Consider the following 23,494-nt stretch of genomic DNA (forward strand, 5'->3'; position numbering starts at 1 on the left):
ACTCCACGATGTGAGGGACAGGCCCTGTTCACTGTGATCCGCTTAACCTGGCCAAAGTAGCTCATGACTGCTTGCATGGTGGTACGTCTGTAAAGCGCATGTGGAGTTTCTACCAACTCAAGGCTGAGGGGCTGGGTTAGGCGACTAGAGACCTCACAGTAAAGTAGCAGAGCACATGGGAACCCTCCCAGACCACCGCAGGGCCCCGAGTGAGCCTGTGGTTCCGTCTGCTTGGGAAGGTTTCATTGTTAATGACTCAGAGCCACTTTAGGGTATAGGATTGAGGGGGCCTAGATTCACCCAAGTCCAGACCTGATCATCAGGTAACGGACTGGCTGATGAGATGGCAGTCTGTTCCAGTTACACTGGTGCTTTGTGTGTTACTCATTCTTTTTGTTCGTTTTCAGAGATTGAGTCTATGCAGCGCACTGAGAATAGAGCGCGGAGTTTCTGTTCTCAGGGCATTCCCAAGACGGAACAGATACTTGAACAGTCCAAGTCCTGAGGGTTCCCAGAGGGTGGGCACTCTCAGGTGCAGGAAGAAAGGGACATTTAGATGTTCGAACTCTAATTTCCCCACTCACCGACCCCTCAAAATTCAGGGCAGACCAGCCATTCTCCCCGTGCTTGTCAAGTTATGCCTAAAGGCGGGGGGTGAGCTACCAGCAGAAGGCTTCCACTTCCCATTCTGATTCAAGTGCAATGAACAAACTGGCAGGGGCGGGGGAACCTTTTTTCTGCCAATGCCCACTTGGATATCGATCACATCATTCGTGGGCCATACGGTCGGTCAAACACTGAACTCAGCCCTAATGTGATCATTGCAATAGCTTCTTCACCTTGGTGTGTGTTCGGTGGTATTGATGATTTTGCAGGCAAAGGCAGATGTTCCCCACGCCCGTCCCCCACTTCCCCCCCACCCCCTGATGTAGAATATAACTTTACGCCTGAGGAGGCTTGTGACCCTGGTCATCTGGATTGAGTCATGTTCATAATACAAACTTTCTTGTGACAGAGAGTCTCAAATATTGAAATATTTTAGTTTTATTACTTGGAAATACAAAGATTAAAACACAGCTAAAAAGTTGCCAAACAGCGCTCCTAATCGACCTGTTTTAAGGAACACAAGACAATTGAAATCAGCATGACACAACTTACTTAAAAGTCTTCAGGAATTTGTTCTTTACATGTTTCAATCCCTCCCCCCAATACAGACTACTACTGTTTTGGTTTGATTTCCAAGATTTTTTTTTCCTTTAGAAAAATATCTAAAGCTACTAACTGTAATGATTTTAAAAACTAGAACTTATTTGCCTGTTTCTGGTCGGTCTTAGGTCTCTCATTCTCTGTGGTTTGGGCAGCTCCCTGGGACAGGAGTCTGGGCCCAAATCACTTAGGTGGCCAGAGTATCTTTTCATTGTGCAATTCTGTTTTCCTTTTCCAGTTGGGACTACATTCGAAAGTTCATGGGAAAACAGAATGAAAAGACAATAGGAATATTCCATGAACTTCTTGGCACTCCCGTTATCTCGTCAGAGGGAGAAAAACAAGTCATTCTGCTTTTCCAGAGCATCGATCCATTACACGACTTATTTTTTTAACCTTACGTTAAAAACAACAGTAAGACCAAGCCTTTTGTGCAACTGTAGCTCACTCTGGCTTTAAGGTGTCACACAGGGCTTGCTGCGGCACCCTCCTCCTGTGGGGGCCCTATCCGGCCACTGTTGCCATTTGTACCTGATCACTGACACCGACCTTCATCAGCAGGCTCGCGAAGCTTTAAAGGCCCCGGCTCCCTCTTCCTCCTGGTTCCCTTGATCTTTAAGTTGTTCCAGATGTTCATCCAGCTACGGGCACATCTTGGAGAAACTGAAAAACAGCAGAAAGGCCTGTGCCTCGCTTTGATGTTGCAACTTCACTCTGTTCTCCAGCCTGGTCTTGAACACTGCTTCACAACTGAGTGGGCACCTGGAGACTCGGTCAACTAGAGAACCCCTCCAGCCATCCTGTGCCTCGGGTTCGTGGAAGAGGGCTCCATTTTAAGTGGCAGGTGGCTGCGGCTTTCAGTTGCCATCGATTCCAACCCACGGCCTCCTGTGTGAGCAGAGCACAACCGCTCCACAGGCTTTTCAAAGTTGTGGCCCTTCTTCCAAAGATGACTGCGGGTGGGTTTCAACTGCCTTTTGACGAGTGGCTGAACAGTGTCGTTGGTGGCCAGTTCCTGTGGAGTCTGCACTTTCGTCCTCGTGTCCACTGCACTTCTTGGGCACAGTGGCTGCCTTCGTTGGCGTGTTTTTCAAAGACCTGTTTCCATAGTTCTAAAACTTAACTACACATGTATGTACTCTGCTGCTTAAAATCTGGGTGGCACCCGATGAGCACTCGGCTAGTGGCATGGCGTACAAGGGCCTGCCCTATCACCTCCTTCCGCCAACCTCTCTGCTCAGAGAGACTCCTCCTAAGAGCCCGCGTGCTTGCAAGCTGCATTATGTGGCTTCGTCTTCATCCTGTTGCTCAGATGCTATCCCCCACCCACATGCCCACCTCCTGAAGGACACCCACTTCACCTGGTAAAGCTCGCCAGAAAACGCTCAATGAACTCTTCTGGTTGGATTGCTCCTTTATGCCCCACTGACTGTATCTGTACACCAAAACATCTGTTCGGTTCATTTGTTGGACATGTGTCTCTCAAATAGATTGCAATCAACTCAGATAAAACATGTACTTTTCTCATTGTTGTATCCTTTATTACACACGATGGTACCAATATACATGTGCCAAATACATGCCAAACTGAAATCTGACTCCCCGAGATTCAACAAATCCCAGGGCTCGATTGCTGGGGTACAGACAGTCACAGCCCTTCATATACCTAGGTGGATCCCAGACCCAACTTTTCCCAACAAGACTTAACACCCATCTCAAAATTCACTACCCTACTTCTACTTGTCTTTTCATAGAACTTGTTGACTTTCTATAAAACTCATCACCAGGTCCTGATAGGAAGCCAGCCCAATGGAGGTCCAATCATCATCCAAGGGCATGTTGCTTCTCAGTCATGAACAAAAGCTAGGCACTGGTGATGGAGCCATATAATTTGGTATCCTTTCCCTCTCTGCCCTCAGAGTCCAACGACAGCAGTAGCGGCAGAATGACGGTCTAAGTCCCAGCTTGCATGAAATGAAAGTTCACGTAATGCTCAAATCCATTCTTTACTTTTTTGTAAATAACAATTATATTAAGTCACAGTGAACATGTGCTCTTTGAGGCCTTTTCCCTAATAATTACTTTCAAACTCGGCCTCCATAACTCAATACTGGAGCAATGACTTTTATTTTTAACCCAATTCAGGATTAAAACTTCATTCCAGTTCATTGTATGTAGGTTTGAACTGCCAACCTTTGGACTAGTGGCTGGACAGTCAGTCATTTGTGGCACATGGTTACTGCTGAGTGGCTTTTGGTCACATGAGCTAGCCTGGTTCAACGTTTGTGAATTGTTTTTCAGATGTGATCCACTCTCTAACCTGAGGATTTCTGATTTCATTCAATGAAGAAATGAAGAAAACAGGACTGAGGGCTAGCCCTTGGTCTGTCCTGCTTTACTAGCGCACAGTCTAGTGACATATTTCAAACATGCCCATTACCATCTTATTACATTTATTTTTCTGATCAAACCTATGGCTAAAGCATGCATATTAAAGAGTTCTAGGCTGATTTTTTTAAAAATTAACAATCATTAAATATCCATTATAAATATTCCTTTTATTTTAAAAGAATTCGAAGTGTTACATATATTACATACTACAATAATGGCACGTCAGCCTTATAAGCTTAAAAATAATCTTTCCCCAAACTGGGATTGACTTATACCCCAAGTATAAAATGACTCTTGGCCTATAGCACCGACCCAGGCCCAGAGGAGCATCAGTTTGGAGCTGTCTGTCCTCTGGCACCGGGCTTCCTGATAAAACTTGGGGGGCCCCACCTCCCTCTAGTTTTGTGCCCTGGCAGTGTAGAGGTCTGGCCCAGGGACCCATCTGACTGTACAACTCAGGCCTGGGAGGTCAGGGCATCCAGAAGGGATACACTCCTCTGGCAATTTTACAATGGAAAAGAAATTAAAAGCGTGTATGATCTTTATGGTCTTTGCTTTTCAACTATACAGCTACAACAAGACTCTACGATACGAAGAGGTTAGAAATACTGAGACCCATTTGCTCTGCTGGTTTTTCCTCTTTGGAGATTGAAGTACCATAATTGGGAGGGGCCTTAAAAGTCACCTAGTTCAACCCTTGATAACCTGCTCCACGAGTATCTATCTTCCCCAGATTTAGGTATAATTCATTCAAAGTTTTAAATGCCATCCATATGCTACTTTTTTCGATAAACACACAGACATTTAATAACACTTTTCATTTTCTTTTTCTTAATTCACAAGAACAATTCCTGCCAAATGTTCTGGCTTATGGCTCTCCTCCTCTTCATAGTATGTTTAAGCTACACTTTCAGAGTCCAAGAAAATACCACTATGGAATTTTCAGAAGCAGTATTCAACCAATCAGTAAAACATGGTGTGCACAGCATGAGCATTTTAATTTATTCCCCGCTTAAGTATCCAGAATATAGACGCCCTTAGCTTGGAGAAACAGGATACTGAAGGTACCAACAGACTTGATCATCGGAAAAAAGAAACAGCATACACTACACAGGAAACACCCTAACGCCCTCCCTTCCCTAATAGTGCAAGTTCATGGTATGTCTCTGCTCAGGTGATTTATACAGAAGTTGTACGGGACAGATTGAAAGCAAAGGTAGGCCTCTGGCTTTTATTTATTTTAACCCTAGCAGATTTTTAAAGGAGGCTATATTAAATGACAATGCATTGTGAGTCAAGGGGAGAAAAAATAAAAACCCAAAACTTCTTTCAGTTTATTCAAAATAAAAATACACAGAATTATGAAAATATAGGTTTACTATTTCCACCACATACGCTGCTGCTGCTGCTTGGAAGGCTGAGCTCGTTTTCAAGTTCTTACAGCTCATCTCGATCCCGCAATAAAGTATACCTATATTCACTGGGCGCTAGTTTCTGGAACGAGCTCTCAGGTGGACTGCTTGCTACATCTTGGGATTCCTGCAAAAGAAAGAATACAACCGTTTCACATGGAGCTGCAATAGTTAAAGCAGAGGTTTGGGCGACTACGTGAAGAAGCCCTGCTGTCTCCATTGGTTTGGTTGTCAGTAAGGCGCTGCTACTCTGTCTGCACCCAGGACAAGAGGTCGCGTCTGAAATCTTGCTTTCCTCAGCTGACAGGGCCCAGCAAGCTGCTCTGGACTCAAAGATCATGAAGACGCTGCATGGGTTAACTGTGGGCCTGTTGATGGGGGCTGAGAGGGGGTTTGCTGGGTGCTGTCCTGCAGAGACATATCTTGTCTGTGATTCCCTTTACAGATAAGGTGGTTTTTATAAACTGAAGGTTTGTGGCAACCCTGCATGGAGCAAGCATGTCCGCACCATTTTTCCAACAGTTCAATTCATGTCTGTGTTATATTTTGGTAATTCTTAAAATCTTTCCAACTCTTCACAACTGGACTTCAAATCTTGCCCCCGCATAAAAGAGTCCCGAGAGAATTAAGGACAGCTAGACTGTAGACACACAGTCGCCAGCACGGGTTTGCTCTGAGTTAGACTCAACTGGAGGGTAGTGGGTTAGGTTTTCTCAGTTACTCTGTAGACACCACTCTGATTTACAAATTACCTGGATTCTGAAAGTAAACTGCAAGAGATTAATTTCTACAGTATTTTACTTGTGATCAACCACTAGACAAAAATACAGTGAGAAACTTTGAGGATGACTTCCAAAGATTTCACAGAAAAGGCCGTCGATCTTGTCTCCATACTGAGAGCTTGGGGCAGTGCATGCTTGTCATTTCGGTTGGCAGTGGCACACAACTAACATACCACAGCCTCTGTATGATGACATATTCCCATTAGAAATGGGAATGCTGTCATACTCCAAGACATCTATTTTTAGTGAAATACATATTTGGATTAATTAATTAAACTGGAACCTGGTGGTGTTGTGGCTGCTCACTGGGGGCTGCGATGCACAGGGTATGCAGGTCAAAATTACCAGGTACTCCAAGGGAGTGAGGTGGAACTTTCTGTTTCTAACAGAGGCAGTTGTGCCCTGTCCTAGACGATGCTATGAGTATTGCCACAAAACAAAACATGTACTTATGTACTGGCACACAAAGGTGAGCAAATGAAACACAGGCAGCCCACTGTCTAGTGAGACAATTAAACCAGAAAGGACAGTACAATAATGATAAAGCATTTACACGAATATGATAAAGTACCATGTAGGCAACTGTTTCTGACGAAAACCATTCATCTTTGGGCTTTTGCCAACAAAAAGTTTGTCTTTTTCTATACTTTGCTTATTTATGAAAAAAAATCAGAGCTCAGATTTTTTTAAGGAAAAAGCATTTCATCAGCTTCCTAAACGGAACTCTTGTCTTGGAACCCAATTTGACCCTTACATAAGGTAAAGGAAAAGTCCTTCCGCTTCTTCTAAATGGAGGTTCTTTTGGCAAACAGCGGACGAAGGCTCCAGCCACATGGGACAGGAAGCTTTGGGTCCATCGCCGTCTCTGTTGGCCAGCAGCAGAGCTCTGCACTGTCTGCACCCCCAACTCAGGGTGGCTAATAAAGCCCATCTTGGTATGGGCCTCAGGACGGCTCAGCAAGAACAGCAAATCATTACTTTCTCGCAGTTTAGTCAATCACCAGCTGCAGGGGAAGTCTGGAGCAATCCATGGAATCCATTAGGGTCCTCAATGAGCTCTCTCTGCAGTTTCCAATTCCTACTTCTACTGGAGCCAAGTATATTTAACCCTTTTAGAACCACCGTTTATGGAGGTCAGACTTGGGACGCCTTGTTGGGAGACTTCTGAAGGTCTAAGTTTTTAAAATTATTTAAATGAATTAAAAAGTGTAGTTTGGATGTTTAGAATTTGTTCAGGATTTTTCTAGAAATACATTCAGGAGCAGAAATGCAAGTCTATCCCAGAGATTTAGATCCTCTTGGGACTAAATTGGAAAAAAAAAAGGGATGAAAACTAGACAAGAATCCCACCTGTCCTGGGGCGATGTCGGTGGGGTCGGGCCCATGATGGAATTCTCGGTGCAGTTTCCCAGAGTGCAAGTCAAATATAAACTGCTTGAGTTTTCCAGGAACTCTAAAACGAAAGTCAAACACAAACTTAGCTTAAACTGTTAAAAATGGAATGATTTCTATTTTAATAACTTTATAAGGCTAATTAATTCTTTTTCATTTTACCTACAATCCCAGCATCCTACCAAAGCTATTAGGGACCAGGTGTACCCAGTACATTTTCACATGTTATAGTCTTGGTACCGAGGCATTTAGCTTTATGTCTTACCTCTGGACTGGTCTCACAGAAAGTGTTCACTGCTCAACATTATGACAGATGCAATAGTCTACAGTCTATCAAAGTGCAGGACCTTCACTTACTGAACCATCTCTTACTTTGGGGCAGTTATAGTTTGTTAAGTACAGACGTGTATCGAAGGACTCTGCATGTTCTATAAAATCACGCCCAAACATTACAGGGTTCAAGAGAAGTGCGGGGATGACCACTCACATCTAACCACCTATGTAAGTAGAGCATGACTGAGAATCTTATGGGTTACATTTTATTCCCCTTGAAACCACACACAATTGCTTGTATGTTCAAATTGCAACCCCGATCAGTGTGATCTAATTTGGATGCACATTTTGCAAATGTCACTAGGATGGGCACTGACGTGGCATGGCCAGGTCTTTACACAGAGAAAAGAAGAAAAATAGCCTAGTGAAGGTAGAGGCAGAGACTGGACAGATTTTACCAGAGCCAAGGACTGCCCGGACCACCAACAGCTAGAAGAGGACCCCAATCCACTGGAGCTTCCAAAGCGAATGTAAACCTGCTGACACCTGGATTTGGGAGTTCTAGTCTGCAGAAGCATATCTTAAACTGAAAGGACGAGAAAAAAAATTCAAGTCTCAAGCTGCTATACTGAACGATTCTATGGGCAAAGTAATGAATGATGCAGAGAATATGGAAGAATACACAGAATCACTGTACCAAAAAGAACTCATCAACATTCCATTTTCAGGAGGTAGCACATGAGCAAGAACCAAAGGTGCTGAAGGAAAAAGTTCAAGACGCACTGAAGCATTAGCCCCAAACATGACTCCGAGAATTGTTGGAATGCCAACTGAAATGTTTCAAAAAACTGATGAAGCATTGGAAGCACTTACTTATCTAAGCCAGGAAATTTAGAAGACAACTACTTGGCCAACTGACTGGAAGAGATCCATATTTGGACCTATTTCAAAGGAAGGTGACCAACAGAACGCTCAAACTATGTAACAGTATTACTGGGTCAGATGGAAGTAAAATTTTGTTGATGGATCATCCAACAATGACTGCAGCAGTTTATCAACAGGGAGCTGCCAGAGGTTCAAGCCGGATTCAGAAGAGGATGTTACTTTGAAGATAAAGGTGCACCGGACCCAAGCCATGGTATTTCGAATCGCCTCCTATGACGTGAAAGTTGGACACTGAATAGGAAAGACTGAAGAAGCATCGATGCATTTGAACGGTGCTGGCTCAGAACATGGAACGTCCCATGGACTGCCAAAGGACCGGTAAGTCTGTCACGCAAGCTGTAAGGCCAGAGCACTTCTTAGAGGAAGGATGGGGACTTCATCTTACATCCTTGAGACCTACTGCCAGGAGAGTCTAATTGCTGGGAAAGGGAATATTTGGTAAAGCAGAAGGGGACCCAAGAAGAGGAAGGCCTCAACAGTGGCTGGCACAGGACTCAGCAGTGTCTTGTTGTGCAGAAGGTTCTTATGGTTGGAGCCGCCTCAATGGCACCCAACAACATGAAGAACTGACAGAGAATGCATTTCTGTCGCTCCTGCCCAGCAGCTTGTGGGCCTTTAACACGGCAACCCAACCCTAGAGAGCCAACTAATCACAGAGAGGCCAGCACCTTTCAATCTCCCTTGGCACTGGATGCCTGTGCCAGTCAGATTAAGGCGGTAGCTTTCATCTGGCATTGAGTCCAGCTTTGAGAGGAAGGTCCATGAGGGTATCGCTGCCAGTAAGGAACCAGTTCCATCAGTCTTGTTTGAACCAGGGTGGAGCCTTTCCAGAAGAAACGTGCGCGCACGTGCGCGCGTTCCCATATATTTATTTATTTTTTCTTTTAAAAATCATTTCATTGGGTGCTCTTACAACTCTTATCACAATTCATAAACACGTCTATTGTGTCAAGCACATTGGTACATCTGTTGCCATCATCATTCTCAAAACATTTTCCTCATAATCCCTGCAGCCAGCCACACGTGCAGCTTTGCTGAGAAGTTCGGCATTGTGACAAGCAAATCATTCCTCAAGGTCATGAAACCGGTCTGTGCTCCTTTACTTATGCTAAAGAAAGGGCTGTTTTGTTCTGTTGCAGTATAAGGTAATCTATTTAATTGTGACAAAGCTTACTCTGATGGCTTCAAAATAACCCAAGGAAAATGACACATCAACCAGCACAACTTCCACTTTACATTGACAACATTCCCCTCATTACCAATCAGGCAGGAACTAATTAGCAGTACAGAGACAGGCTTTGTAGTAGCCAAATAGGCCATCCGTGCCAAAGAAGCCTGGCTCGCGGGCTCCTTTAGCGACAGTCATTACCTGGAGCAGAACCCAATGGGGAAGGAGCTGGGCAGGAGAGTAAGAGCTGCTGACCCAGTGTGGGTAAGGCGGCCCAGCCCAACCAAACACCAGCACATCCTTCCAATCAGGCCAGCACATCAGTCTCGATGTTTGGTTTTTCTTCTGCTTTACTTAAAACTTGTTTTGGTAATTTGATAAATGAAAGTCGTCTGCATTTTAATGGACATTTCTTTAGAAATTAAGTATTTCTTTCATTGTTTAATTTTTATTCCTGCCCATATGAACTGTCTGTCTTCTACTGAGACCTTGTTTTTTTTGTTTGCTTTTAAAAAATTCATTATATATATTTACATACAAATGCTTCCATTTCCAAGATCTGTTACAAGAAATGGCACAGAGGCCCCCAAACACCTTAATTCCTTAGGTAGAGTTGACTGACTTCTTAAAGCATTTTTAGTTAGAAAATCCACAGTGGGCTTGTGCTAGTTAATATTACCAGTTTCCCTTTCTTTCTCTCCTCCCCTGAGGTCCTGCAAGTGCTGTTTCTTCCCTTCAAGAACTCCCACTGAGATGTACGAACCAATAACTTCATTGTATACCCCTGTTGGCTTCCCACAAGCTCCAGTGCAGTAGAGACCAGCAGGTGCCAAATGCCCAGTTTACAAACACAAATGGCTGTCGGGTAGCTGTATCGACAGAATGCCTCTGAGAGGTTCTTCGGGCTGAAGTAATTGCACATGCACCAGAGACAACACTGAGAGGAGATCAATTTAAATTTAATCTGACATCATCTACTGTCACCCGCAGCACAGCGTCAGCCACAGCAAAGCTTGGAAAATACAGCCACTCAACCCACAGAATCGCAAATGGTCTATAATGTTTAGAGCAAACCCCCACCCGTTTGTTTTATACAGGGTCTAAGAGGATCACAGCCATGAGCGTGAACTGCTTCTACGACTTCAGAAACAGCTTACGAATGACTGCATCTTAAATGTGACAGATTCCATGTCAACCTGCAGGACCTATTTTTCTCTAACTTGACGTTTTTTTAAATCAACAGCTAAGAAAAGGGAAGACTGTGAGGAAAAAAAGCGGAGAGGAGTAAGCTGGAGTGAGTCTGCATGGATGTGGTAGGAGAACACACGACACGAGAGCTCTCATCGAGCGAGGCTGGGAGGGAGCAGACTCGGTGAATCAACAATCAGTTGTCAAGAAAACAGACCCCATGACCAGCTGCTAGAGAAGGAAGAGAGCGGATCCTGGCCACAAGGAGGACGATTTTTCACACCTTAGGGGCGTTCTTTGTCTAACTGGAACACCTAAACGCTTCTCTCCCAATCTCTAAACATCATCTTCTCTTACAATTCTTTATTTTTAGGTGATGCAAAATTTAGACACAAAATGTACAAATGTTATGTGTACTAGTAGAGACAAGCTTTGATGAATGCAAGTCAAGTAATATTTAAAATTAAAAAAAACAATAATTCCGTTTAGGTTAACATTTGAACATATGTCAGTTTTAACAACTTGTAACATCTCTACACCCAGGAAACAGAGCAATTCTGACACGCTACAGCATTTCCTTGGGCCAGCCCTGAGAGTCAGACCTTCCTGCCCCGGGCAACCACGGAGTCGCTCTCTGCTCGTTAGTCCCTCCAGAACATCATGTGCACAGACTCATCACGCACGTGATCAGCGACTGGCTTCTTCCGCTTAGTGTACTACCCCCAAGACTCACTCATTTGGTTTCACATACAGTAACGTTTGCTCCTTTTACGGCTAGCACCATTTGTTGAAGATTGGTCTTTCTCCATCAAATTGGTTTTGCATCTTTTTTTAAAAAATCAACTGACCATTATTTGTGTGTCTATCTCTAGCCGCTGTTCCATCCCACAGGCGTATGCACTTATTAAGGAGGCCTGGTGGTACAGTGGTTACACCTGGGGCTACTAATCACAAGGTCAGCTGTTTGAAACCACCAGCTGCATTGCAGGAGAAAGGCCAGACTTTCTACTACCGTAAAAAGTTAGTCTAGGAACCCCACAGGGCAGTTCTACCTTGTCCTACAGGTCACTATCAGTTGGAATTGATGTGAGGGCAGTGAGTTTTTTTGAGACGCACTTATTAATTCAGCAACATAACCCTGTTTTAATTAGGCCCACTCCCCCATTTATTGACATGGTTAAGTTTCAGAGACCAGGTAGTTACATAAAAATGGGAGAATGACCACATTATCCCATCATAACACAACGGATGATTAGAAGAGATTGAACTTGTCAAGGACTTTGTCTTGCTTGGATTCACAATCAATGCGTATGGCAACAGCAGTGAAGAGATCAAAAGACAGGTTGCATTAGGTAAATCTATTGCAAAAGACCTCTTTAGACTGTTGGAAAGCAAGTATGTTACTTTGAGGACTAAGGTATGCTTGACCCAAGGCATGGTATTTTCAATAGGCTCCTATGATGGGAAAGTTGGACACTGATTAATGAAGTCCAAAGAAGAATCGCTGCATTTGAATTGCAGTGCTGGCGAAGAATATCGAGTGTATCATGGGCTGCCAAAAAAGCAAGTAAGTCCATCTTGGAAGAAGTACGGCCAGGGTGCTCGTTAGAGGCAAGGATGGAGAGACTTCATCTTAAATACTTTGGACATGTTGTCAGGAGAGACCAGTCCCTGGAGAAAGACCTCGTGCTTGGTAAAGTAGAGAGGCAGCGAAAGAGGCGAACACCCTCAGCTGGATGGACTGACAGGTGGCTGCAACAATGAGCTTCTACTGACAAGAACAACTGTGAGGACGGCAGAACGGCGGGCAGTGTTTCATTCAAACTCCCAGGTTTGCTTTGAGTCAGCATAACTGACAAACCCCTGAGAGCCACGGCCTGGTCACACAGACACCTAACCTGGACCGGCAGAGCCGGTGTCCCCCTCCCATGGCTCTGTGTTCTAGTGTGAGTGCCAGAGGTCAAGTCGTGAGTGTTAAAATAGATGTTTCCACATTGTCATACTATATGCAAACTGTCAGATTATGACAGTGCATTAGTAAAGAGGGGGTATGCTTTGGCTTTAAAAACAAAAATGCCCAGCGTACTGCTGCTGAATCCATTCTGACTCGTGGAGACACTATGGGGTAGAACAGAACTGCCTCAAAGGGTTCCCAAGACTGCCGATCTCTAGGGACGCAGACAGTCCACCCTTGGCCTGGAGGAGGCTCGAGTTCCCCACCCTTTTCTCTTAGCAGCTGAGTGCTCTCACAGCTTCAAATCAGGTTGTGTGGGTTATTTAAGTTTATCTCTTTTTCAAAACTAATTTAGTTATTCAAGTTCCTTTATCCTTTCCATATAAATTTTACAATTCAAAGTTAAAACTTTTTTTATAATTTGCTAGTCAACTGCTAGAAGCCTACCAGAGATTTTCACTGGGATTGCCTTAAACATACGGATCAATTTGGGGAGAACTGATGCTTAACCATTGAGTCTTCTAATCCAATGTGTACGAGGATTAGAATCTTAAAAAAACAAAACAGAACCCCCCCACCCCACACACCAATGTATTTAAGTTTTTTACAAAACAACTTTATCACCTTCAAAGTAATCTCCATTACAATTAATACGTTTGCCAAATCTGCTATTCCATTCTTGGAAACATTTTTCAAACTCATCTATTTGGATGACTGACAGCACCTCCCTCCGTTTTTTTCATCTCTTCTACATCGTCACATTGCTGTCCTGCCACGTCTTTCAAAAAGAAGTCGCACAGAGCAGTCAGGTGCGTAAAGGGTAAGAGAGACATGTTGGTTTTTTGCAAAAAGCTGGCACACTTAGATGGCTGTGTGAGCAGGTACACTGTCATGGTGGCAAAAACCAGTCCCCCATTTGCTACAAATTAGGCCACAAAACTCACACAGTTAACACAATGTTGTCAGAACCTCTAAATAGAAAGCTTGATTAAAAGTGGGACCTGGTAGAACAAACTCCAAATGCACTATCCCCCCTCACACCAGCAAAACGAGTATCATCTTAATCTTTGATTACACTTGATAGGATTGGGGGGGTAGGGGGAGGCGCGAAGTGTCAATGGTGTCTTCCACTGGCTTGATTGATGTTTGCTTTTGGGGTCCTAAGAATAGCAGTATGTCTTTTCACCAGTAATGACCTTGGGAAGAAAAGGGCCGGGGTTGCTTCGGAGCTGTTCTTCCAAAGCACAGCATGTTTCCACTCGGCACTTTTTTCCTGGTCAGTCAGATCCTGAGGCACAAATTTCACAGTAACCGTTCTCATTCCCAAATCTTCCATTAAAATATGCTGAACTGAGTTCCAAGATAGTCCAGATAACTTTCCCATCGCTTCAGTGGTCCATCCCTGGTCTTTGAGAACAAGTACAAGAATTTTGTCAGCATCTTCTTCCATATGGGAAGGTGACAGGTGTCCAGAACAAGGTTTGTCACCAACTGACATTTCACCTTTTTTCAAACAAGAACACCACTCGTACACTTGAGTTTTTCTCATAGTGCTGTCCTTGTAAGCTGTGTTCAACATCACAATAGTTTCTGTGGTTTATTTGCTAATATGCCGAATTACAATGATTGACTTTTAAATGTTGAACCAGCCTTGCATACCTGGAATAAGCTCCACTTAGTTGTGATGTGTTATTATTTATATATGTATTGCTAGATCCCATTTCCTAATACTACTACTTTTTATAATATGATGAGGTTTACAGTCTCCCATTAAGATTTACAGTCTCGGAAACCCACAAGGGTAGTTTTATTCTGTCCTATAGGGTCACTATAGAATCAAATCAATGGCACTGAGTTTTGGACTAATATATCAATTTATATATATAGTGATTATTTAATATATAAATCATGGAGTCTTTTGGTGTATGACAGTACAGAAAATATTATTTTGCCATTCCTGAACTTCAGTTTTCAGATCTGTAAAATGGAATCAATAACTGTTTTATTTGTATTTAAACTTTTACATAAATTTGTATTGCTTTTATAGTGTGACAGGCTTGGATTTGAAGCACATGTTATCGCCCATTATAAAATAGCACTGGTCATATATCAAAAACCGTTTCAAGGGGTAAAACCCAAACTCCAAACCTACCACTAAGTGGATTCCAACTCAAGAGTCTACATCGGGTTTCCAAGGCTGTAATCCTCTACAGCTGCAGACAGCTTCATCTCTCTCCCATGAAGAGAGACCCTGCTGGGCCTGACCGTGATCTTACAATTGACAGTGCAGTACCTATCTGACGGCACTCCCAGGGCTTCAAGAGGTAATAATAGTACATGTGTTTATTTACTCATCATGAGAATCCTAAGAAGCAGACACTAACTTCACCACCCTGCCTAAACCAACCAAAATTACTGAAATCAAGTCAATTCTGACTCTTGTTGAATGCCGAAAGGCTCCTCTTTCTCCCATGGGAACAACGGCAGATCTGACCTGCTGACCTTGAATTAGTTAGCAGTCCAACATGTACTCATTACACCACCAGTGCTCCCCGTATTGGCTGAGTTTGCTTATATTACAGAGCAGGATGTGGTGTATTTATACTTTATGATAAAAATGCCCCCACAGCACAGAACAAAAAGGAGCAGTCTGGAGGCAATGTCACCCTCAGGCTTTGTTCAGAGTGTTCCTCATGATCTGTAGCTTACAGGTGAGAGTCCTGTCCAACTCCCCGGCCCTTCTGCAAGCACTGCGTCCCTTCAGGAGGGGCCAACTCTGTGCTCTCGGAGACTGCTCTCTCTCTCTCTTTTGCTGGAAGTTCCCATGGCAGCCCTCTGAGAGCTCAAAGGAAGCGGCGATAGCTACATGTTTCAAGAAGTTAAGTTCCTTTGCACGTCCTTCAACAGAATTCTCCCAAGCCTATCATTCATTCTCTCTCCTCGACAGGCTGTTAGGTTCCAAAAGTACGCCTCATAGTTCCCTCTCTTCATACCACACTGATTCCACTGGGTGAACCTGATCAAACTCTAGAAAAACATGAAGGCGTCACAACGTGTGGTTCAATTTCAGACACTGTCCAATGCTGTGCCTTTACCACCACTCACATTCCCCTTAAACAGAGGGCTTAAAGTTGGTGGAAAAAGTTTCATATGCACTGAAAATACCTCTCTTGGTATAGGGTTAGAGCTTGGGACACGGGCTCAATTTACTCTCATTTGAATCCAGCTTGGCCGCTAACTAGTTGGGCCTTGATTTCTCTGACATACGGGAAAAGCTATCTGAACACTGGTGCCCTCCAGCTCCCAGCGCGTGCCCACCTCTGGCAATGGAGCGACTGTAGCGTCAAGCTGCCTCCTCTCCTCGTCACAACCACACTTTCTCCAGCTGACCCAGCGATGCTGAGTATTAAGTAAAAGTAACAGTAATTACAGTAATTTATGGAAACTGCTTATCATTTAAGCCTTAATTACCAGGCAGTATAATAACAATTATGCAAGCCATTCAATGTGTCAGATTAATTTTGCTGCATTTTTAATTTGGTTTTTAGCACTAACGTCTATCCGCATAGGTGCAGTTTGTAGCTCACACAGCTCGTATGCCTGCTCACAATTAAAAGGATAATAGTGGGAATGCTGCCGAGGAGGGGGAACCAGGCACCTCAGGGAGATACTAAGTAAGTCATTTGTTTTAAAGAGTTTCAAAGGTAGGCACTTCTCTTGGCTCCCTTCTCATCACAAGGCCTCCTTTCCCACTTCCAGGCTTCTCTGGGGAATCTGATTAGCTGTTCATCAAGCTGATGTGGAATGCTCCCAGATGCTGGACTAGCCTCCCTGGTCTTCCATCTCTAGTCCAGTGGACTATGGCTGGGAATAATGGGAGGTCTTACCACTTTTGTCGGTTTGGGTCCTCTGAGAATTGAACACCAAGATGAGATTAGAAGTGCTAGAATGGTTTAAATTTGATTTCAGAACTGGCGGAGAAAAATGCACCAACCCCTTGATGGATAGCACATCCTTCCCAGGAACGAAAGCCAAAGTTGAGCATAGTTTGCTTCTTGCTGCTGTTCTTGTTGTGAGGCGCTATCAGGTCTGATCCAGTCCACAGCACCCCAGGTCTTTGAACATTTCATTATGCTATTTTACTCTGTCTTCGCAAACTGACCTTTGGAATCTTCTTCTTAGCTCTTTAATTTTTACCGTTTTAGCTAATCTATGTTCAAGAGCAAGTTTCAAATTGTCTGGTATCCATTTTGGTCTTTTTTATTTCCTGTCTTTTTAGTGAGTTTTTGCTTTCTTCATGCATGATGTCCTTAATGTCATCTCCCAATTCCTCTGTTCTTTTATCAGTACTGTTCGAAGCTTCAAATCCTTCTTGAAATGGCCTCTAAATTCAAGGTCATACGTTTGGCTCTTGCTGACTTTTCACTTTCCTCAGCTTTTAACATACACTGGCACACGAGCAACTGATGATCTGTCGCCAGTCAGCCTCTGGAACCTTATATGCTGACTGATATCAAGCTTCTCCACCATCTATTGTCACAGATGAGTCAATTTGATTCCTGTGTATTTGATCTGATGAGGTTCATATGTGTAGTGCCATTGTGTTGTGAGGGGGGAAAGGCATTTGCAATGAGTAAGTCATTCATCTTGCAAAATCCTATCAAGCAATTTCTGACCCCCAAGCTCATATTTTCCAACTACCAATCCTTTCTGTTTCCAACTTTTTAATTCCATTTACCAGTGATTACCAATGCATCCGATTGCATGTTTGATCAATTTCAAACTGCAGAAGTTAGTAAAAATCTTTATCTTTGGCATTAGTGGTTAGTGGATGAATTTAAATAGTCATATTAACTGGTCTTCATACACACACACACACACACACACACACACACACACACACACACACACACGGATGGTATCCTACAATAAACACACCACCATTCCTGTTTGCCATTGCCAGCAAGGTAGACCAGTTGATTGTCTTATTCAAAATGGTCCCACTTCAGCTGCAGCTCACTAATGTCTAAGATATTGATCTTTATGTATTCCATTTCATTTTTGGCAACTTGAATTTTCCGAGAATCATACATCATATATACCATGTTCTAATTATTATTATTATTATTTTAATTAAAAGATCATTTTATTGGGGGCTCTTAGAAGTCTTATTACAATCCATACATCAATTGTAAAAGACTTACTTGTACATATATTGCCATCGTTCTTTTCTAGACATTTACTTTCTCTTTTTTTTTGACATTTACTTTCTATTGAGCCCTTTGTATCAGCTCCTCTTTCCACCTCGTGGCCCCTTGATAGATTATACATTATTATTATTTTCATATTTCACATTGACCGCTGTCTCCCTTCCCCTCTGATTTCTGTTGTTCTTCCCCCTAGAGGGGGTGTGTGGTTACGTGCCAATCACTGCAATCAGTTCTCTCTTCCTCCCTCCTTTCCTCCCTTTTCGTATCACTATTCCCGTTCCCGTTGCTGGATTCCATGTATCGTGAGCTTTATCTCTTGTCTATACCTGTGGACATATTCCAGTTCAGTCCAGAGTGAGAAGCAGCACTAGGGTCATGACAATGGGGGGATGAGGAAGCCTCAAGGAACCAGAAGAGTATCATGTGACCCATCGGTGCTCTGCTGAACCGATTGACTTGTCCCTTCCCTGTGACCCCTCTGTGGAGGGATGTTCCATTGTCTACAAATGGGCTTTGGGTATCCACTCTGATCTCCCTTGTTCTCAGCACCATGTTTTTGTTTGTTTGTTAATAATCTTTGTTATGAGTCTTCTGATGCCTGTTACCCGGTCCTGAGGACACCTCATGATCACACCGGCTGGTGTGCTTCTTCCATGTGGGCTTGTTGCTTCACTGCTGGATGGTCACTTGTTTAACTTCAAGCCTTTAAGACCCCAGATGCTGCATCTTTTATTATTTTTTTAAACATTTTATTAGGGGCTCATACAACTGTTATCGCAATCCATAAACACATCAATTGTGTAAAGCGCATTTGTACATCATTCTCAAAACATTTTCTCTCCACTTAAACCCACGACATTAGGTCCTCATTGATGCTGCATCTTTTAATAGCCAGGCACCATCCGCTTTCTTCACCACCTTTGCTTATGCACCCACTTTGTCTTCAGCAATCATATCGGGAAGGGGGTGGGGTGAGCATCACAAAATGCCAGTTTGTTAGAACAAAGTGTTCTTGTAATGAGGAAGGGTATGAGCTGAGGCCCAAGGCCTGTACGCAACTTCAGAGCATTGCCTTACAAATATATGTACACAGGCCAATATCTCTATTTTTATGGACTAATGTATTTACATAAGTACACTTCTATGAATACCTCTATCTATAGCTTTGTTTCCTAGAGCTTTCCTGTTTCCTTTTGCCTTCCTCCTGCCCCACCATCATGTTCCCTCTACTTCCACCTCTTAGTACTTCCTCTCAGCTAGATTGCTGTTGCTCCAACACCCACAGGATCTCTACAACCTCCTTGTTGTTGGTTTTAATTCCAATTCCCTAGTTGTTCCTGTCTATGGTGTTGTTTGCTCACCACACCCTCCCCTCACCACCTTTCCCGCCCCCCAAGACCCTCCAGGGCCATTGGCCCCATTGCTTTCTCTCCGAGCTTGATTCTCATGCCTGTCTTATTTAAGTAGGTAAAGCAACAATGTCCTAGGCCAAACAGTAAGAAAACAACAGATTGAAAAATGAATCTATGTTCTAATTATTAATGGATGTCTGCAATTGTTTCTTCTCACTCTGAGTTGTGCTACATCAGCTGATGATGACCAAGACAGCTTTACTGCATCCACATCAAGGTCGACACTACTTTGGAGTCGACTTTACTTCCCCAGTGGTGTTTTGAGGGCCTTCCACCCTGAAGGACTGTAATATGTACATCCTCTAGCGCTGTATCCGACAGGTTCTGCTGCTGTTCTTTAAGTTTTCCAGTGGCTAATCCTGCAGAAGTGGAACAATCCCTATTCCACCTTTAGCATATCAAGCAATGTTCTGCTGCTAATCATAAGGTTTCCAATGGCTAGCTTTTATTTTAGAAGTATGTTTCCAGGTCCTCCTTTCTAGTGTGTTGTAGTCTGGATGCTCTGCTGAATCCCATTCACCATGGGGACCTTGCTGGTATTTGAAATGTCGATGGCATAGCTTTCAGCATCATGTATGATAATATGAAAGAATGATAACATGACAGAAGATGGGTGTACCAAACAAACAAAACCCCAGAAGTGTCATCTGTTGTAACTCAAATATGTTGTATGTAAAGGACTACCTTTACTGGCTTTCAATTATAATGCCTGCCTGAATTACGGAGCAATATCTTTGATTGAAAATATTCTACTTTTTATGTCTTCTAATCAAATTTGTATCCATTCTTCATATTACAGCCAGAATAATCTTTAAAAATTCTGACAATGTCACTCCCCTGCATTGGCTGTTCAAGATAAAGTGAAAATGCCTTGGCAGGATGTATAAGGCTTTCACAAGCTTCTCTAAACCTTATCCTGGAGCATTCCTCCTCCTGTCCATTTGTGTTCAGCCAATCAACACGTTGTTGTCAGGGTCCAGATACATCTTTTCTCTAAAATTCGTCTCCTTCTCACCTTCTTTAAAATGCTCAAGGCTATAATATACCAAAGGAGAGATCTGGCCTTGATCAATATTAAAGCCTTGGTTGCTGGCACAGTTAAAGTCACTTAAATGCCTGGCTGTTTTAAAACACTCCTTTTAGACCCCAGACACTATTCTTTCTGATACCTGGGCAACATTTGATTTCTTCACCACACTTTGCTAAGGCATCCAGATGGATCTTCAGTGATCTTTTCATGAAGGTGATTATCAGGTAGGACCATTTCATAAGACCAGTTGCTCTTAGATTAGATCTATCATTAAGTACAAGCTCAAAATTCATTAATATATCTATGGCTTATCTATGTCCTTGGTTTACTTTAGAGATACCATTATCATTTTATTGAAGAACATTATAAATTATCCCCATGGAACACAACGTAATTCTATTGATAGTATAATTAAGTTAGCCAATGGTATAAAATTCAAAACACTGCTGAGAAAAGGAAATTATACATGCATAAGACAGCTTTTTAGACCAAAATACATGAATTGTTGTCCTGTACAGATGAAACACTTAAGCGACTGGACACTATTTACACAGAAAAATGAGGGCTGGAGATGGAAACATCTCCTTTTTATTTAACATCTCCATTATACTTAACATCTCAAAAAGCTGATAAAAATGTATTAGTAGCTTCAAGTTTTATGTTTGTTAATACTATGGATAGCCTTAGAAAGCTCATTTTTTTCCCTGGAAATGTTCATAGTCATTTGTTCTCAGAAATTCCTAACCATAACAAAATGCTATTTTAAAAAATACTTTTGAATATGCTTGCTAGATAGGCTCACAAATGGGCAGCAGTATTACCCATTTCCTTCAGCGTGGGGCCTAGGGGCATCACATAGTCTCCTTCGTGTGCTGGCAAAGACCAGACTCGGTGCACAGACACTTCCTCATGAGATCCATTTTCTTTTGGAGACTAATTCCTAAAGCATTAGTTATCAGTATTTCCACAAGGACATTCCAGAACCCTCATATTTTATCACCATATTCTATAGTAATAAAGATTTAGCAGTTGCCCCAACCTCTTCCATCTAATTAAGGAAGTACTATTTTTCCAATATAAGATTATTTAAAATAATTAGAAAGGTGTCTTAAGTTCATCTTGAGACACATGCCCATAATTAAAAAGAAGGAAAGAAGTACTTACAGCACATCTTTGAAGTCTCCAAATACATACATATGTCTAAAGCTGTCAATAGCTATTACCGGGCAATCTGCTGGAGTTTTCTGTATATGCAGAAGAGGATGTCTAAACTTGTCACAGTCAGCATGCAAAAAGTTTATTGTACCTTTAAAAGAAACAGAATTTTAAAAGGTAGATTAGATTCTCTAGGTTGAATTTTAAAGACTGCAAGTTCCCATACACAAAAATGACAGTTTAGCTAAAAAAAAACCCAAAGAAACAAAATGTGTTCAGAGGGGGAAAGATCATAAAAACTAAAGCCTGAATATTATAAGATTTTAAGTAGCTAGGGTATTCTTTGAGAAGGAAGAGCGAAGTATCCACATACTTAGAAATTATATGAACTCAAACTAACTTCAAATGCCATTCTGAGTGAGTTCAGAATGGCAATCATTCGCTTTGTAAATTACCAGGATTTACCAGAGGCAAATCCCTAAAACTGACACGAGTTGTTCTCATGGGACCGTAGCATTCCACCAAATACACCCGTCCATTTCTGCAGGCTGATTTTTAACTGAGAATATTTACTAAGTGGATATTAATTAATGGCACGATACAATGTCTTTAGCTTATTTTGTTTGACTTTCCTAAATATAGAGGGTAAGTTGGTGAGACATTAACTTTCCTTTTGAAACTTTTGGAGAAGTCCATAGACAATTACTCCTTGTTCTCTCATTTAGAAATAAATGTTTATCAGACCGTGCTAGCTTCTATAGCAATATCCCTGGGAGTGTCTACCAGAAAGGGGGCAAGACAAGCATCAGGGCCATGCCCCAAACCAATGCCCATCCAGTGAACTGCTTTTCCAGCGACTTGACTTTTTGCCCCTGAAACAGTCATGGCAAAAAAGAAAGTCACTTCATATTACCTCACTAATAATGCCCTCTCAAGCTGGCGTGTAAAATCAAATGTTCAGTAGCGTTTAAAATAACCCGTTAAGTTTTTAAACCCAAATACAAAATATGAGAAGGGAGGAAGGCAAACAAGGAAGGAGGGAGGGAGGGAGGGAGGGAGAGAGGGACTGAAAAGGTTAAGAAGGAATGCAAATAAAGACCTTAATCTGTCTACCTTTTTCACTTATTAATTGCCGGGCTACTTCATTCTGGAATATTTCTAAGCTGTCTGCATCGTCTTTCATGTGGAAGAGGATGAGAAATGGCAGTCCTTCTTCTGTCAATTCCTGTACAGAGAAGGATTCAATGACGTTAGGTCTAGCGATTTTCTAAGTAGGAACAATTTTGAAGGCCACTCATAGAACATGCAGCAATTACAATCTCAAGAGAAAGTACAACGGTTTAAATTAAGCCTAAGTTTTCATGAACAATGAACTCGGACCCCTCATGACAAACTAAGCTCTCAGGGTCCTACATGCCTCGCTCTGTATAGAAATTGATCGAAGGTAAAGTAAATACTGGCCTGGCTTGTTAGGATTAGCTATCCAGCCAGAGGCAGGCACTGGGAGCTCATGGATGAAGTAGGAAATTTCGAGTTGACCATAAATTTTTAAGCTTGGGCAATTACTATTTTTAGCTTTTATTGATAATACTAAAAAGCTAAGTGTAGTACCAATTTACAAAAAATCAGATTCTCAAATTCATGCTTACTCTAAAGCATATTAAAAAAATCTTTTCACTTACATCAGACTTACCCAAAGCCAAAACGAGCTAATGGCAAAAATCCACAACCTAGCCAATTTTCAGCCAGTAGACAATTTATCAACATTACGGACACAAATACCTGCTATTTTGTATGCTTATACATACAAAAGCACTTGGGAAATTAAAAAGTACTATTAGAATTCTTTTTATTGTTAGTGGAGAATATAAACGTGGTATGTACAACAAACAGATTTTAATCATTTTTTTTAATCATTTTATTAGCGGCTCATACAATTCTTATCACAATCCATACATACATCAATTGTGTAAAGC

At 42.3% G+C, this 23,494-nt stretch overlaps 1 protein-coding gene across 2 annotated transcripts in view; it reads right to left on the bottom strand.

The window, feature by feature from the left end:
- Nucleotides 1-4,907: 4,907 nt before the first annotated feature.
- Nucleotides 4,908-23,494, bottom strand: part of ERP44 (endoplasmic reticulum protein 44) — an 86,329-nt gene continuing 67,742 nt past the window's right edge. For both annotated transcript variants that reach the window (XM_004710984.3, XM_045296586.1), the window contains 4 exons: nt 22,632-22,743; nt 21,528-21,669; nt 7,142-7,244; nt 4,908-5,136 (listed from right to left, as the gene is read on the bottom strand). In XM_004710984.3, the coding sequence (XP_004711041.1) occupies nt 5,035-5,136; nt 7,142-7,244; nt 21,528-21,669; nt 22,632-22,743 (459 nt within the window). In that variant the 3' untranslated portion in view covers nt 4,908-5,034. The remainder of the gene's footprint in view (nt 5,137-7,141; nt 7,245-21,527; nt 21,670-22,631; nt 22,744-23,494) is intronic.

The sequence above is a fragment of the Echinops telfairi genome, unplaced genomic scaffold (genome assembly GCF_000313985.2).
Source record: "Echinops telfairi isolate 266 unplaced genomic scaffold, ASM31398v2 ScPeMD7_7410;HRSCAF=8448, whole genome shotgun sequence".
In the NCBI taxonomy this organism is placed as follows: Eukaryota; Metazoa; Chordata; class Mammalia; order Afrosoricida; family Tenrecidae; genus Echinops; species Echinops telfairi.